Source organism: Corvus brachyrhynchos, unplaced genomic scaffold, assembly GCF_000691975.1.
Source record: "Corvus brachyrhynchos isolate BGI_N302 unplaced genomic scaffold, ASM69197v1 scaffold101, whole genome shotgun sequence".
Taxonomy (NCBI): domain Eukaryota; kingdom Metazoa; phylum Chordata; class Aves; order Passeriformes; family Corvidae; genus Corvus; species Corvus brachyrhynchos.
The window spans coordinates 22,355,583-22,373,875 of NW_008237239.1; the positions used below are offsets into that span (position 1 = coordinate 22,355,583).

Genomic DNA, 18,293 nt, shown 5'->3' on the forward strand with positions numbered 1-18,293 from the left:
TTGGGAACTCTTTTATAACATGAAGGTTTTTGTCAGCTAAGAGGACAAGGTTGGGATGTAATATAGCTGATGCCACCACTGGAAAGGTAATTTCAGATTTCTGTTGAATGCAGTCTTACTCCTTGTCCTTTCCTGCTGAGTTTTACATGAAAAAAATGCACAACTGGTTCCTTTCTTTTTTTTTGCTTGGGTTTAGAAAGAAATCATTATGTACCTTTTCTGACAATTTAGAATCTTTTATCACTTTCAGTGCAATAATCATCATCTTAGGGGTTTTTTTTTTGGGTGACTGTAATGGCCATCTCTAGCAGAGCAACATAAACCTTGCATCTTGGGGTTAAACAGGAGGCTTTTAACAGAACATTTAAGAATATTAGAACTTAAAATGGTTCAAATAAAATAACAACAGGGTTCTTTTAGCCTGAGGAGAAACTCAAAGATTTGTCTTGGTTTGTAGTTCTTTGTCTGGGAAGAAAGAGGAGCAAGGAATGAAGAAATGGTCAAAGCACTAATGGGATTAGAACACTCTGTTGTATTACTACTTTCTAGTAAATGCCTGCTGATTGTTCTCTCCAAATAGAGATGGCCCACTCAGAAGTGGGCTGGTAATTCTACAGGCAGGAAGCCCTGTTGACTGAATAGCAGAGAGGAGTACAGCAGGGAATAAAAGGCATTGCTCTTTGTGCTAAGAGCTTCTTGGAAAAAAGAAGGAATAAATTGGCATCTAATATGTGTAATATTCTGCTTTCCTCCAACAATAGCCTATTTTATTAGAAAAGCATTTTTATGTTAGTGTGCTCTGTTTTTGTATATGTTAAATGCTATTATAAATAGATTTAGTTGATGCTGTTTCATATTTGGGCTGTAGATAAGCATGACAGTGAATATAGTTAATATGATACTATGGCTAACACTTCTCATATGGTTAAACTGGAAAGTCTGTTTCTTTTAAGTCCAGTAGAGTACTGCTTACTCAACTGTACTATTATTTTTCTAGGAAACAATGCCTCCACCATCCCACACTGCATTTTCTGGCCATCATTTACCATTTGTGGGTTTCACATATACAAGTAGCTGGTAAGTTAAGAGTTCCAGAATTGTTTGTAGGCTAGTTACAGAGTATTCTAACTTTCTGTCTTTGAAACCTATTGAATAGATATCAAAGAATGTGGTTTATTGGGGAAGTTGCTAGGCCATAATATAAAATGCTGTGTTCAAAAGAATGAGCTCTCTGCAGGTAAAATTTACATGAATGCAAAGGTCAGCACATGTGCTCTGGGGAGTTTTGCTGAGAAAGGTAGTTATTAGACAATGTATAAAGTTAACTGCACATGACAAAGTTAAGGCTAGATTTGTGGACCCAGGCAAAACGGAGTTTATTAGACATTAAAACCAGTTTTATTTCTAGCCCTTTGATACTTCTGTAACTCTGAAAAGAAATTTCATTAAAATTGCTTTAATTGATATATGGTATTAACGTTGTATTTATTTCACTCATTTCCATTGCTAAATTAAGCAGTAACAGGGAAGTCCCTGTATGCTCCTTGTTGTTTATGGAAATAAAGAAAGAATGTTTACAACCATTGAAAATCCAGGCCTATGTTTCTGCTGGGAATGTGACTATGTCCTAGAATGTCCTAGACTTCAAAAGGATTATTTGCATAAGTAGTAGCATGGGTACATGAGTAGCCACAGCATTTCTGACATGTCCATGCCCTAGTTGTTATGGGATAATTTCACACCATTTGTTGTGATTGTTGTCTTTAAAGCATTTATGACACTTGACTATTTTCAAATGAACTGTTACTGTAATCTTACTGTCTAGGTTGCTCCTTTTTGCTATCTGGCTAGCATAGACTGTCCCTAATGATTTTTAATCAGGAGTTCATCCACTTCTGTGTAACAAAAACTACATTGGGGAGATCAGGCATGCTAGGTAAAAATGAGTTCAGTTTTCAATGAGCACATACTAACAAGGTATTCTTTGATGTTACAATAAATGGCATAGTAATTAACAACTTACCAAACTGTTTACTGGTTGATGTTTTTATAGCACTATTTTAAACCAGCCTGTTGTAAAATCCATTACTACTTATTTTTTTTCCCCCAGTGTACTTTCAGACCGCAGCTGTCTAAGACTGACAGCTGGACCACCCTCCATGGATCTTGATGCCAGCATTCAAAGAACTTTGGAGGATAGTTTAGCAACAGAAGCTTATGAGAGGAGAATAAGACGTCTAGAACAGGAAAAGCTTGAGCTTAGTAGAAAACTGCAAGGTATGGTCATTAAAAAAATCACTTTTTTAACTTCGATTAGCTTGCAGCTTTTTTATACTGTGGAAAAAAAAGTAAATACTCCTCCTGGAATTCTTTCTAGCAAAAAAGAATTCTGTTCATTATTTCTGTTGACAAATTAAGTTTCTGTTACTCTTTATGCCTGAAATACACCATGTATGCAACTTCTTATGCTAACTTTGTTGTCACTGTACCTTGATCACTATGGCATAAACATTTCATTCTTAGAATTTCTAAGAATTTAGTTTGCCCAACTGACAGTTACTGAAAAACTGGCACTTAATAGTTTGAAATTAAAAAGTGTAGAATACCCAGTGCAGGGTCTTTGGCATGTCTTAATTTATCAGTAGTATCTCTTTGATTTCCTCAGATATCAGGAGTAATTTGTCCCTCTCTCTTCCACCTTTTTCTAGAGTCCACCCAGACAGTGCAGGCTCTGCAGTATTCAACAGTGGATGGCCCAATAACAGCAAGCAAAGATTTAGAAATTAAAAGTTTGAAAGAAGAAATTGAAAAGTTGAAGAAACAGGTAACAGGTATGTTATAAATACTAATGTAAAAACTGTAACAGGAAACTGTATTTTGTCAAGGGGTTTTTTCCCCTCCAATTTTAATGCTAGTTTTCCTTAGCTTTCTAAAAGAGTTTTACAGTCTGTTTTTACTTTTCATTTTACCCCTCACTCTTCCTTTGTAGGTCAACATTTTCTCCAAATTCAATTTAATTTGAGTTGTCCAAGTGTCAGGGAGTAGTGAAGGGTGTTTTTCCATGAGAGAGGACACAATGGGCCATGAGGCTGCACTTCCAGCAGCAGAACTGACCAAAGAAAACTGCCACCAAAATAGGTCCTGCCTACAGCTGCGTGGCCTCTTTTTGATCTGTGCATTCCCTGAACTCTCCCATGAATTTAATTAACTCAATTAAAGAAGGCAAATGCTGTTAGAGAGAATTTAATCAACTTACGGTCGGATAAATCAGCACAAGGTGGGCAATAGAAGCATGTGAGGAAAGGGAGATGAGAGGGAGAAGAGCCACCTTTCAGCTCTGTTGTCAAATGAACTGTCATTGCTTACAAAACTGAACATCTGTTTTCTTTGCTTCTGAGACTTCTTGAGGATTTTATGAAAACTAAAGTTTTGGCTATCAAGTACCTCCGTACTTTAGGCTTGAAAAGTGGTTTTGAAAGCTGTGCAGCTTAAGAGATTAATTTTTTTAATTAATGTTATGCTGCCTTTCATCAGAACTCCCAAACTAGTCAAAAAGCAAAGATCTCCTTAGTCCAATATGTGTGTTTTACAGAGGCAACTGGAGACATTTAGGGAATGCTCCATCTTTTTCCAGCCTTAGTTTCCCAGATTCTGGGCAATTCATGTTTTAAGAACTTGAGAGGGAGGGCTCATACTGCACAACCACATTGAATATAGCTATGAGTGAACCATTTGCTGTCTATTTAGCTAATGCCTTTCTAGCCTACTTTAAAGGCTAATTACTAGTATTCAGTATTCTTGATTTGATGTTCTGAATTAAGTTAAAGGGGATTTTCTCTCACAGTGATTCACAGCACAGCACTCCTGCTATCCATCTCTATAATGCTGTCTTTATAATAGGATCTTGAGAGCAGAGACATCTCAAAAAAAGGAAGAAAGGAAGCACAGCAAGATTTTTTTTTTTTTAAGGAAAATTAACAAGAGACTGTTAGGTATCAGGTCTGGAACCAGAGAAACACGGATGAAAATCCAATTAATCTTACAGAAATAGGAAAACGTCTGCATTTTGTGTGAAAAATCAGACACAAGTAGTGGTAGATACATCTCTATTATATGGCCATATTTACCTGAGGCAAAGGAAAAAGAAACAGCCAGAAAGGTTGGAGGAAACTACAAAAACCATTTGTTCTGGTTTGTATTTGTGACAAGACTTCATTCAGTTCCTGAAAGTGTCAGGAATGCCAGCAGTGACACCCTCAGAAAGAAGAACTTCACTTGCAGACACTTCAGCTGATGTGTTTAGACTCTGCAGCTGCCTCAGAGGGCAGGAGCAGCAATGTGTGAGCTGCAGAGTGCAGCACACAGATTATAGCCTGTTAAAATCGTGTAGTCTGAAAAAAGCCTGCTACAGATACACAGTTGGACAGCTGCTCTGGCGTGATGCAGCAGTTTTGTATTGTACCATAGGCATTATTTTCAGATGGGAACACGGCTTAGCTAGCTCAGGGAGGATCACTCTGGTTTGAGTGATGCCATGTTGGCACTATGTCAAGACAAAGGTTTTTGTGAAATTTCTCTCCAGCCAAATGTCCCTCCTCTTGCTGCTATAATGAGGATAAAGACAACATGATCAGAAACCCCTGCTCTGCAACAGTCCCTAGCTCTGATTTTGAGTCTTTGGAACCACTGAAAAGCAACATTTACAAGAACAGCTTTTGAATGAGACCAGCCATTCACAGAAAAGCATCAGGATCAGCTTTAAGTTATATTTTATTCTTTACTATTGAGCTGCAACTTAGATTTTAGTTCATTGCTGAAAGTGTCATTCTCTTCCTTTGGTAATGAAAAAAAGAAATAGTAAAGGCGTGGAAACATTCCCCAACACAATTGCTAGCCCTTTTTGAAATTGAGAAGCAGTCAAAGTTTGGTGAAGGTGGTTGATAATGGGAAGGTTTTTCCTGAAGTAATTTTCTGCTTCACACCACATACGTGTTTTTGTATTTATTCCTAGACAGAATGTATACTTCTGGAGTTCAGATTGGAAGTGAATAATGGAATCAAATGGGGAAGATACCTTGTAGAATTGTCTAACCCATCCCCAGTCACCACACAACTTTGCCAGGATATACTTGAATGCTTTGTCTGATCCACCCATTTGTTAGAAAACACTCATTTGTGCCTTAAGATGTAACTAATACAAGCAAATTTGATAAAATAAAAAGCAAATGCTCTATTTTGCTTGATTTTATGGGGGTTTTGAGATAGATTTTAAAACTATATTAGTGACAGAATGCAGAAACAAACCAAGTGTTGGCCATGTCTGAGTGCTTCCAAATGTAGGGGAGCTAGTTCCAGGTTTTTGGGATAGCCTTTAAAAGATCTCATTTTTCTACTAGATCTGATGAACTTTAAGAAGGTTCAGTTCAGGTGCAGAGCTGAACTTTTATGCTTTGGGCTCATCTCTTGGACAACTAAATGTAATAACACATTACAGTGAGTGTTTGCATATATTATCTAAAATGTTAGTTACTACTAGGGTGATTAAATGGAAAATTACCATTTACAGCACATTATATCACAACTAGCTTTTTGTTACGTTCTTTTAACCTGTTTTACTGCCTCTTCTGAAGCTGTAAGAGTAAACACCTGCTTAAAAAGGTAATAAAGAATGAACTCAAAATCGTGTCAAATTCAGGAGTGTCGCCGGGGGGGCTTAGAAAAATACATTTTTCTTGTCTATCTGGTTTTCCAGGAAATGACAAGCTAGCATATGCTTTCAATTTTTGAGGTCAAAGTTATAATTTTTGTTCGCTAAGTTACATAGGAGAAAACTTTGAGGAATCTTTAATATTGCCAAATATGTAAAGGGCAGCAATGAAAGAAGAAAACAGAGCTGTGGAACAAAGTAGTTCATGCACAGAAGAGAGATTTATCTTGGCTCAGCAGAGCCATATATAAACTTTTTTTCACTGGTGACTTCGGAGTAGACTACATAAGGGAGGCAGTTAATAATTTCTGGCTTTGAGTTACATCTCTTATTTAAGTGCATTCTTTTAAAATTTTAAACAAGAGTCAGTGAATTAAAACAATAGTGCATATTTTTCTGGGTATAACCTAATGGTATTAATTTGCTTATAAAATTCTTGTGTTTCAGAAATTAACCATCTTAAAAATGGATGTGTTTTTATATTTGATTTCTCCAAGAGCCAGTCTCTTAGGGTAACATTTATGAAAATGTAGTTAAAGGCTCTCATTAAGAGTATAGATGGGTTCCTGTTCTTTGGGTAAATACAAATGGTCTGAAGACTTGCCACAACTGAAATACAAGACAACATGTCCAGTGATTTCACAGAACTTGGAATTAAATTACCCTCATATATATCTTGCTTTAAAGTCTTGTTTTTAAGTAAAAACTACGAGGCAAAAAAAACCTCCACTCGCTAGAAATTTTCAGTTGCCATATTTTATGAATTTTCAGTTTTTCTTGTAGAATTTGAGGGTATTTATATGACATTATTTAACTGTGCCACAGAAATATACTGTCAGTGTGTAACTGACTGTTGGTAAGAAACTGGCTGCAATAGTTCTCCTTTATTTATAGTAGTAATAAAGCAGATCACATAAAAACAAGTGGTTTTCACACTAGAAATAAGTAAAATCAGCTGAAGTTAATTTTAAGAGTATCGACAGGAGAACACTTGCCAGCTCTTGAGTGACCCATTATTTTTACTGTTTCTTTCTGGGGGAAATTGGAGGGAGGAGGGAGAGTGTTTATAATTACAGTGTAATAAAAGATGTATTGTATATTACATCACAGCACATAAAAGTCAAATGTATAAGTTGTGTTAAAGCATACATTACAGAATTATGTATAGAGCATGGTTATTATAATGTGAGAAGACAAATTGTTATCATTTTCTGTGTTGTATTTCAGCAAGCTATGACCTTTCATTCTGTTCCCTTAAAAGCAGATAGTGGCAGCTGAAACAACCTGCTCCCTATTCTAAACCAGAGAAGAATTGCCTTATTTTGTGCTTAAATGGAAACCAGAAAAAAAACTGAAGGGGCTTCAAGCAGCTAGGCTATGCTATTCTAGAATTATGATTTTTCCCTTAGAATATTTCAAATTCTGCTGCTTTTTCTAGAATCTGGTCAGCTAGAACAGCAACTCGAGGAGGCCAGCACTGCAAGGCGGGAATTGGATGATGCTTCCAGACAAATAAAGGCTTTTGAGAAGCAAGTCAAAACACTGAAGCAAGAGAGAGAAGATCTTAATAAGGTAAAAGCAATTAGTCAGCAACTCTTCTGAACCCTCAAGACTGTTTTATTTTTGTTCATTTTGCTTGTAATAACTTTCAAGTGTAAAGCTAATGAGCAGATAACAAGTGTGTAGCATGACCTACTTAGCTTTCTGCCTTTTTTTCCTGAAGAAAAGGACATTATTTAACACGTTGTCTGTATGACTGCTGGGTGGTCCTAACTGATTGCTTCCAGATCGTGAACAACTCCATGATCCAAATTGCACAGTGGCTGCAAAAAAGGTTTTATAGCTTCACATTAAGGTGATAATTGTAGGGAGGGGTTAGAAGACAGAGTAGAGAAGAACTATCCTAGACAATTTAATCTGAAGTATGGGTGAAACTTTAACAGTGAAAAATGAGAAGAATATGGTATTAAGGCTGTGTCACGGAAGTGTTTCCAGAAGGGAGATGTGAAAAATTGCCCAAATATGAAGATTGAAAAGTAATTTGAAATAACTACAGTTAAAGAATAATGGAATTTATTTCTTCTTCTGTATCTCCCTGATCTCTCATTTTCTTATTTATAACATACTGTCTTTCATGGCTATTTTTTGTATTCATTATTAGATCAACCTGTAATCAGGTGTGAAATACATAAACCTGTTTTTCATCATGATTATATTGGCCCAGTATTTTAGAGTCCGTACTAAAGTTGATGTGCCAGCTGTGTTTAACACTGTTTCTTCTGACCCTTAAGGCTCCTAAAATTTTGAAAGCTGCCAGTTTGTCCCAGAAAGACCATCTTTCTTCTAAACCAACTCATAGTGATTAGGACTTCTTTTTAAGAACCTTAGAAACATTTTTAGATTTACATGGATGTCAGCAGTGCCAAATACTAATTTTTCCTGTTGATCTTCTCTTTATCCTGAAATTTGCTTTTCCTTGCTTCTTTGTTCTGCTCTGGTTTGACTGAACATCATTGAACTATGTAAACTGTTGTGGTCCCTCACTGGTAGTGTGGTGGCACAAATCTAGGGCACAGCAAGCTTTGTGAAGCTAATGTGCTGTGGAGTTATCACACACTAGCAGTGTTATTTCATGCTGGTTCTTTGAAAAGAATAGTTATCATATATTGCTTATATTCACTGCAGTGTTTTGTTGCCTGAAACTTTCTCTAATATTTGATATGAAGGTACAGTGTATGGAAATCATTCTGCAGGCCAGTTTTCAAAAGCTTTTTGAGTAAAAATTTTCATAGAGCAGAGTTTTCCATTCAATGCAAAAGCTTTTTTTTAATCATTTAACACTTGAGATTCTTGTAATTTATTTAAGTACTTTTTAAAAAACAATGCTAATGACATTTTTGCATTAAGAAAGCAAGGTATTTTTATATTGTAATGCAAGTGCTTGAAAACCATTGTGTTTACCTGTAATAATGGAGTAGATTCCTACTTGGTTTACATTTATGCAGTTTAACTAACTCCAGTAGTGTAAAACATGCCTCTTTCCTTATTTATGGAGGCATGTAATCTGTATTGTAGATGCATTCATGAAATAAAAAAAATACATAGTTTCTATTCACTCTGGAAAAGGCGTTAGATGCACATCCAAAGACAGAATTCGCCTTGCAGCTTTCTAGGTTTATTACTTAATTCTTTTTTTAAACTGTAGGAACTGGCAGAGTCTAGTGACAGATTAAAATCCCAAGCCAAAGAGCTGAAAGATGCACACAGCCAGCGGAAATTGGCAATGCAGGAGTTCTCAGAGATGAACGAGCGGCTGACAGACTTGCACTCTCAAAAACAAAAGCTTGCCCGCCAGCTCCGAGATAAGGAGGAAGAAATGGAAGTGGTGATGCAAAAAGTAGAAAGTTTAAGGCAAGAGTTACGCAGAACAGAGAGACTTAAAAAAGAAGTAAGTGGTGAGAAGACTGTTTAGACTCTATGAAATAAGTTATATGTAAGGTTTTCTGAGTCTTTTTTTTATTTGTAAATCTTTAACCTTTTGTTTGTTGTTTCTAACAGTACCAGTTTTGTTTTCTAAGAATTTGAAGTGTTCAGTTTGGTGCTGAAGATTTCTCTCTTATATTGAAAACCATCAATAGATTTTGGAAAAAAAAAAAAAAAGAATCCTATCTATTAAAAACGTATGTACTTTTGTAGCTGGAAGTCCAAGCTGAAGCTGCAGCTGCTGAGGCATCCAAAGACAGGAAATTGCGAGAGAGGAGTGAACAGTACTCTAAACAGTTGGAAAGCGAAGTAGAAGGGCTAAAGGTTAGTCTGTTTTGATATTAACACCTGCAAACTTACTAGTCAACTAGGACTTGGATCTGTTTGATTGCTTTCAGATGTAGGACAAAAGGGTTTTGTCAGTCTGTCACTTCAGTCAGTGCTAAATGTTAATGCAGGCATGCATTGCATTATTGCCCAGAAAAATGAACGTTTGCCTGATGTGCTACTTCTTAATACTCAACCGTGTCTTGCCACACTGCTTCCATTAATCTTTATTTAACTTTATGTGTTAAAAGCTTTTTTTTAGCATAGGATGGTTGAATATTTGAAGATAAACCTGCATCTGGGCAGGTTTCTGTGTAGGTGTTCTGTCTGCTGTGTTGTTCCTCGTGTTTCCTGCACAATAGGTGTCAACTGATGTAACTGTAAAGGAACAGTTTTAGCACATTCTGCCTCTCAGCCAGATGATGAGGCATTTTTGCCCAAGAACAGCATTGAGCATGAAGATTTTGTTTAGATTGATGAGATTTCTCACATGTGCATGTGATTTTATGAGAAGAAATTTAAGGCAGCCAAGAATGTTAACTGTTATTTTATTCTGTGATTTAGCATTTTATGCATTGCTCTAAAGAAGTTAGGCTTACTCAAAAATTGAATGAGAAAGTTTTTAATTTACATATGAGGATTGCTGTTCATTTACAGTGAAGTCCTGTTCCAAATGTTTCATGCAGTAGGGTAATTCTAAACTTTTTGGGCAAAACGTGAGATTAGTCCTAATCTGGTCTTAATTTAAATCAACAACCAAGTTTTTTTTCATTAGAATTCTCTGGGGCATTTATCAACATTAAATTATGGCACAAAAAAGTCAGTGGTTTTTTGCAAACACTCTTTTATTTGGCCTTCCTTTGCTAAAAGAGAATAAGGAAATCCATTCAATATGAAGTTTGGATTAATAAAGTTTCTATTGCTGTGAATTCAGATTGTTATCTGAAAATTAGCGTATTTCTTCTGCTTCCATGAATCTTTCCTATCAGCAAAGAGTTTGTATGACAGTTTAAGAGGCAAGAAGAATTTATGGGAGATCTATTGAGAATAAATGATATGCTGATTTATAACAACAGGGCAAGTCTATCAGAAGAGGAAAAGGGAATTTTAGCTTTCTTGGTAATATTTTACAATTCAGTAAGCACACTTATCTTGTGTGGTTGTTGTGATAGTGCACGGTCCATTCAGTAAAAGCTCTGCATGGTTCCTTAGATAAGTTCAGGGAGTTTTCCTACACAAAAGTATTTAAAAAAGAAAGGAAGGTTTCTCCAAATGAGTAGAAAAGACCATAAATGATGGCAGGTTAAGTGTGAACAGGATATAGAGGGCTAAATAAAGAGAATTTAGGAAGCACTTTGCAGTAGATGCTCAGAGTGATTGTGGGAAGTTCTGTAAATCCAAAGCAGAAAACCTCAGGAAACCCATGAGGCTGCTTGGGGATGCAAAAGGCAATCTCTGAGCTAACAGGGCTGTGGCAGAAATGCTCCACCAGGCTTTCGTGTGTCAGACTTCACTGCTGAAGCAAGGGAGATTGGAGATTGCCACTGTCGAGGTTTGATGCTGCCTAAGCGCCAGGCACCCAGGAAAAACTATTCACTCGTTTTCCTCTGCTATGGCTAAGCAGAGATGGGGAAATTAAAACGAAAACAATTCTTGAGTCGAGATAAGGATATGGGGAAAAACATTTTAAGGGCAAGACAGGCTGAAAACTTAATAATAAATTTTCCTTTTACTGTTTAACAGAATTAAAAGTAAAAAGGGTAATGAGAACTAAAATAAACCTTTAGAACACTTATTTTCTTCTCAGCCCCTCCCTCTTTCCCACCGACAGTGCAAGGAGACAAAACATGAGGGTGTGGTCAGTCTTTCACTTTCTAAGAATCTATCTTCAGTTCGTTCAGGGAAAGGAGCTTTTTCTTCTGTTGTGCCGTGGGGTCCTTCCCACAGGAGATAGTTCTCTATGAATTTCTCTGGCGTGGTTTTAATTTTCACAAACAGCAGCCCTCCCCCCTTCCCCCCCCCGTTTGGAAGCAAGGCTTCTCTTTCTCTGTCTCTGGAAGCAAGGCTCTTCTCTCTCTGAGTTCCTCACTAGATTTCAGCTTTTCAGCATCCACCTGCTCCAGCGTGAGCACTCTTTCTCATGGGCTGTGAGTGATCTCTGCATCCCCCCACGCACCTCATGAATTACAGGGAAAGAATTCGTTGTGTTATAGTCCTCACCACAGCTTGCAGAGAGATCTCCACTCCGATGCTTGGAGCACCTCCTCCCTCTCCTTCTTTTCTGACCTCAGTGCTGCTATGTTGGTTCTCCTCACGTGTCCTCCCTTTTTTTCCATTTTTCTGACTCGGAAGAAAATTGTTGTCCGTAGGTATTATTGTTCTCAAGTTCTGTTAATTGAAAAGTCCTAATAGAGCTTCGTTGTGCTGAAAAGGTTGATCTTGTCTGTGTTCCGTGTCGGGCAACTGTTCACCATGTTTTTCACCATGTGGGCCCTGCCAGCCCCACGTGGGTGTCCCCAGCCGCGCCATTCCCGGCCTCGGGAAGGCTCCAGCCCCGGGAGGGCTCCAGCCCCGACCTCACGGGCACTCCCAGCACTGCTCCCGCCGCGGGGTCTTGGCCGCGCAGCGCGTCGGCACCGGGATGGCTCCTCCAGCGGCACGGTCCTGGCCGCCGCGCCGTGAGGGACCCCCTCGGAGGGGAGGAAGAAGGAGAGCTTCCCGCGGTTTTTCCTTTCTTAAAACATCTTGAAAACATCTTAAAACATCACAAAGGCGCTACCAACTTCTCTAATTGGGCTGGTAAAGTGCCCATCGTCAGAGCCTTCAGCGATTGGCTCTGTGCCGGACACAGTAGAAACTTCTAGCAGCTTTCTCCCGCCCACCGAAAACCAGGCTGTGTTAAACTAACACAGCCGCACGGTGTGTTCTTGGCAGCAGGATGGGCAGGTGAGCTGGGTGCTTCTGGGGTGATTGCAGGAAGCAGGAGAGCTGGCAGGTGCGTCAGATGTGAAGTCACCTGAGGGAGTTCTGAAGGAGCTTAAATGAGAAGAGAGCTGCTGGCCAAGATGTGAACCCTCTTATTACAGGCAGCCCACTTTGCCACTGTAACTCTCGTTCAGATCATCCGGGGAGGTGCAGAGTACTGGCTGCAGCTCCTTCCTTAGGAAAGGAGCAGAGGCTGTGGTAGAGGATAAGGTCAGAGAGTTCCGGGATGAAGCAGAGCCTATTGGGAAGAAGGCAGTGTGCCTTCTATCAGGCCAAGTCCTGCAACGCTGACCTGCTGGGGTTCTGCAAACTTGTCAGTGAAGTGTGTGGACAGAGGGGATCCTGTGGATGTCATGCATTTTCAGTAAAATCAGACTCAGTCAGCAGTGTGCCCTGTTAGCCAAGGGGGGGGGGTGCATTAAACAGCAGCTGTCAGTGTGCCAGGAGATGCATTATGTCTCAGTTGCACCATTTGTCCATTTGAAATAGGCATGTATGAAAACATCTATTCGGAATATATGTTTTCATCAATTCAAAATGTATTCTTTGTTTACTATATCTCTCCAGTTCTCTAAGCCATTGTTCAATACCGTTTGGCTTTCTCTTCTACTGCACCATCTCTCTTATGGTTCCAATAGTGTCTTTTTGTTGTGGTAAGAAATGTGCAATTCCAGGAAAACATTTTATGTACTTGATAGATGATGTTGCAAAGCCTAAACTTTCTCTGTGCTCCAATACCCTGTGTGTGTAAGCAATTCAGGATGTTGGGCAGTAACAGACAAGTTCCATAGTTAACTGCCTGTGCATGACAGAAAATTCCTATGCTTGCTTTTTAAAAAAAAAAAAAAAAAAAGAAATCTTTCTTTCTCCAAAGCACCTCCTGTTAGGATGGCATCTTCCTTTTCCAGTTTACTGTTCTGCATCCTAAGGGCAGAATTTTAGTCTTACATCAAAACAGATGGTTGTTTTGATGAGTTAGAGAAAACAGTGCAGTAGCAGAACATCTCTGGCTCGTACATTTAGGGGGTTTTGCAGTTTTTTGCTGACACTAACAGCAAGGCCCAGCTTTCTCACAGAATTTGTCATGGTAGAAATTCAGCTCATCGGAGTGTTCTGCAATGACAATTAGCTCTTAAATCGTGTTCATACATCAGCAAAAGAAAATTACCCAAAGCCAGTCCCAATTAAGGGTGACTGAGAGGTTTCTAATATCTCATGGTAAGAATGGAGATATAATTAACAAAATATATTTGATCCTCTGGACAGTGTGACAAAGTCACCATAGGGAAGTAGATTTTCCAGTTACGTGCACTTTGTCAAAACACAGTGTTTTTATGAATTTCCTTTCCTTAGACTACCTTGAATTGCATATTTTAAAAAACAGAAAAAAATTCCAAACCAGGTTGTCCATATGTTGGCATTAGAAAGTTATTTCCGTACTTGGATTTCAGTGCATGTCGTGCCACTATCTCATTTTGAACCTGATCTTGCTCCTCCTCTATGTTATGGCAGGACATTGAGTTTAGTGAGTGCAGCATTTGGTGCAAATGTGTATGTATCCTGAAGCAGTGTGTAAAGACTATTGAAATGCCAGAAGACCTCACTAAGAGAGCTATGAAACTTCGAAAAGTGAAGTAATTACTCTTATTGTTTAAAGCTTGTTTTTTCCTGTTAATCCACTGTGATGTAAATGATCAGTTTGAGTAAAATAGGTCAGGTTTCCCTCCTGACTGATACCACCCATACAGTGTTTCTGTAGCTAGATTTTAGCATTCAGTTAACGATCTGCTTCTCTTAGTATAGCTTTTCCAGAAATTACTTTTCCTTCAGAATGTATTAACTGTATATCCTAGTCCTTATTCTGCGTTTCTGAAAGTCACTTGAACTTATTGCTGTCAGCTGTGTGAGTGGAAGCATCAAAGTCTTTAATTCTGTGGTCACTTTCTGACTGCATTTAAGGGGAGTCAGAATGTGACCAGAGATGTTTAAAGTGATGATCAAATTTTCAATGGCTTGAAAACTATTACTGCATTTAAATAATCAAATAATAGAGTGTCATTCAGATTTATGCTGTAACAAATTTTGAAAAAAAAGTGAGTTAGTTATGTTTAACTCAAGGCTCTAATGGGATATTTTCTAAACAAAGACTTAGGAATATCGAGTTGTTACTAAGCATAATTTTCAACATTCTTGAGTGTTAATTTGGGGCTGTTTATTTTAGCAAAAACAGGTTGGCCGCTCACCTGGCGTAAGCAGTATAGAACACCAGCAAGAGATAACTAAATTAAAGGCAGACTTGGAAAAGAAGAGTGTTTTCTATGAAGAAGAACTATCTAAACGTGAAATGATGCATGCTAATGAAATAAAAAGTTTGAAGAAAGAACTGTGGGATGCAGAGAGGCAGCAGCTTGCCCTCAAGAAGGAGATCATGGTTTTGAAAGACAAGTTAGAGAAAACCAGAAGAGAAAAGTGAGTACTGTATGAAATTTACCTTTTTTTAACCTTTTGAAGTCTCCTAGTATTGTTCCAAACACTGTCACTTCCTTAAGTGTAGTGCAGACTGTTGGACTTTGGCTGAGCTGATGCCAGAGTTGAAAACGACCACCTTTAAAAACAGAACAAAAATCTTCACATCCTTGTACTGAAACAGCTAATTTTACACCAGAACTGTTTTACTGGCTGACCGTTCCAAGGGTATGTAACTTGAGTTACAGACTTGTAGCTCAGGGTGAGTTTACCTCTGAAGCTCATGTTGCACTTTAACATGGTTTTTTGACATTTTTCTTTTATTTGGTATTTTCATCTTTTGATGCAAAACTGATGTGTTAGAGATCAAGTATTGTTTACATTTCTGCCAGCGCAGGAACAGTCACTTAATGTGAGCTGAGGCTAATCCATGCTGGGTTCCATCCAGTGTTAACATCAGTCAGCAGACTACTGTGGGCGTAAGCTAGCTGCTTTATCTCTTCTGACATGGTAATTTGTCAGACCTGCTTTTTTCTCTCCCACATGGAGGAGCTTATAACTGGCCTTGAGATTGTTCCTTGAGGCGTTCATCAATAAAAAGAAGTTTTTCTGTTGGATGGTGTAGTAGTGGGAATAAGTTAAAAATTGAACATGTTCATTCATAAAAAATTCAGAATGCTTTATAGATGCTGACATAGATGAGTGTTTTTGCTGCTGTAGCAAGATGGCAAATGAGAGAAAGCATGGAAAAGTCCCTGCTGAGAGCTTAGCCAAACTGTAGCAAGTCCTTTAAATATAAGTAGTAAATTAAATACAATTTTTTTCCAAAAAGTTCATGCAAATAGAGGTGGAAACACTGTTTCTCTGGTAAATTGTATTCAGCAGGGATCGTAGATCATACAGCCTAGAATGCAGTGCATGAACTGTTTCCTCCTAGCATGCAGCTGGACCTACTAACAACGCAGGAGTTTGCTGTTTTGTTCTAGGTGGAGAGGTAAAACTTGCCTCAGCAGCATGTTTTCATTGTGATACAACTTAATGGTCTTGCTGACCAAAGAGTTACAAGTGCACAAAAGGCCATTCTGTCTTGTAAAATATAAAGGTGATGGTATGACATTCTTTTAAAAAAGTGCAGCAGTGTCTTGGGAGGAGCAATATTCAATAAAGGATCATTAATACTTCTTTCTGCAGGCTAAACTGTTTGTAAGGTTCATACCACCAAGCAGCAACCAGACCAAAAATTCCTCCTTTCCCAATTCTGGTATTGTACAGCTGCAGACATTCTAACTAGATGTCCATCTAGTAAAATAACAAAGGTTGATGTGCTTCATGCTAGGTAGCTCATAAACCTTTTTTCAGTCTGTTCTCTCTCTATAAATGGAAAAAGAACTGGGTACAAATCTAGAATGGCTGCTGTCATAACCAAGTGTTTCTTGTAGTATTTCAAGTGTTTGTGTAAGAAAGCATTTTAAAGCATGAGCAGAAATGTGTCATATAACAGGTATCCAACACTTGGCTCCTCATGGGAAGGGCTGCAGCATCATGTTAAGACAGGTGTCCAGGCACATGATGAGTGATTGCTGAAGGTCTGATCTTGTCTGTCTTTTGTTAAACAAATCTGCAGAATCTCATGCAAGTGTTAGGACTGCACAGAAAGGCAGAAGTCCACCGTTCAAATTGTGCTGTAGTTTGACTTCAGCAATTTTGAAGGGAAGCTCAAGCATTGGGAATGCAGGAATTGCTGTTGCTACTCAATAGTTGGTAGTTTTTCTTAAAAGAACATAGATTTTCTGTTTCTGCTTATGCATATTGTTTTTAGCTTTTGTAGTCAGGCATGAAAAGCTTTTTGTGAGTCTTCCAGTAGAGAGGTGTTCAATATAAGCACTGAAAAGGAAGCACCTGGAGGCTTTGTGCTGAAATAAGTGGAATTATTTCAACAATAGGCTTGGGGTGGGTGTGGAGTTGAAGTATGCTTTTACAGTTTGGCAAAAATATTTTAGTAGTCTAAAAGTAATTTTCAGTGCATATTAAAAAAGATCTTGGTAAGAGGATGTGGTTGTATTACTTTGTAATCTGAGTGAATTACATAGGTTATTCTAAGCAAGGATCAATAAGAGCTTTGACAAAATCTGTATGTAGATTTCTGTGTAACTTGCATGTTGGTGGTTTCTGGTTTGGATTTTTTAAATGGATATTTTTCTTTGTTTGCTTCAATTTTAAGCTTTCTAACTTTTGCTATTTCAAAAGCATAAGTCTTCAGGGGAGAGAAACTGCCTTCTCGTACAAAATGATTGCCCTTTGCTGAAGTCTCATAACATGAGTGCTATTAAAGTTGGAAGCATAGGAACACAGTATCAGGCCAGTGATCTGTGTAACATGAGATTCCATTTCTTAGAATTGTCATTAGGAAATATTTCAGAAGAAGATGCAAGAAACTGTGTAAAATAAATCACATTTGTAGAAATTTCTTTCAGGCCTGTCATTTCATGATGGATTTATAAAGCAGAGAGCTTTATAGAACAGCATTTGCTGGTTTTAAATTGTGTGGTATAAAGAAGCCTGGGGGCTGGTGTTTGTTTCAGGTCTATTTTTCTAGGTTTCAAAGCAGTAAGATAAAATATTTGGCCACTTTATACGGATGCAATAAGGAGCTGGAATGACAAAGTGATACCATAAAGTAGTATTTCACATTGCTTGCATGTGGTTTGCTGCAGTTTTACTGATAAAAAGAAAGCCGGGTTGTGTATGATTTCTTAACTTGAAGAGCAGACACCTAGCTAAACGTTAGATGAGAGAAGTTTGATGGGAGAGGAGGATGCCAGGCTTCAAAGCAAAAGCATTATTTTGATCTTGCTGGCTGTCCAAGGTACACCTATGGAGTCTGTCACAGTTCTGTAGTTTACAGAGTCGCTGTTTGGGTGTGATGGATTATACACACATTCTCCTCTGTTTCAAATTTATCTTCATTTCTGTATTATACTGTAGTAGTCTGACTGACTGGGGTAATGACAATCACCAGCTGAATTAAGAATGTAAAATACAGAAAATTACAAATATGTTGGGCTCTTTCACTAATCCATAACTTCTGTAATTCACCACCATTTATGGCTGCTTTGAGCCCTAAAGCCTTAAAGGAATAAATCTAAGACAAATACGGAATTAAAAATTCCTAAACAAAGCCGTGAAAGCTGCGTAAAAGAAATTCATTAAAAATTAGTTTGGTCTTCTATCTGCAAAATTAGCTTTGAATCTACTCCTTGAAAACAGAAGCAGGACCTGTTATTAATTCCTATGACAGCCAATGCTTTAATCTCTTCCTGCCTTT

At 38.1% G+C, this 18,293-nt stretch overlaps 1 protein-coding gene and 1 long non-coding RNA gene across 14 annotated transcripts in view; both read left to right on the forward strand.

Moving 5' to 3' along the window:
- Positions 1-18,293, forward strand: part of CDC42BPA (CDC42 binding protein kinase alpha) — a 184,512-nt gene that overhangs the window by 108,601 nt on the left and 57,618 nt on the right. For 11 of the 13 annotated variants that reach the window (XM_017730140.1, XM_017730150.1, XM_017730145.1 and 8 more), the window contains 7 exons: positions 998-1,077; positions 2,111-2,277; positions 2,709-2,831; positions 7,146-7,279; positions 8,913-9,155; positions 9,404-9,514; positions 14,724-14,971. In XM_017730140.1, coding sequence (XP_017585629.1) covers positions 998-1,077; positions 2,111-2,277; positions 2,709-2,831; positions 7,146-7,279; positions 8,913-9,155; positions 9,404-9,514; positions 14,724-14,971 — 1,106 coding nt within the window. The remainder of the gene's footprint in view (positions 1-997; positions 1,078-2,110; positions 2,278-2,708; positions 2,832-7,145; positions 7,280-8,912; positions 9,156-9,403; positions 9,515-14,723; positions 14,972-18,293) is intronic. The other 2 variants (XM_017730152.1, XM_017730155.1) reach the window with 1 other exon arrangement.
- LOC108445636 lies at positions 11,748-14,136 on the forward strand. Its single transcript, XR_001860582.1, has 2 exons — positions 11,748-12,463; positions 14,015-14,136. It is a non-coding gene; the product is annotated as an uncharacterized LOC108445636 (long non-coding RNA).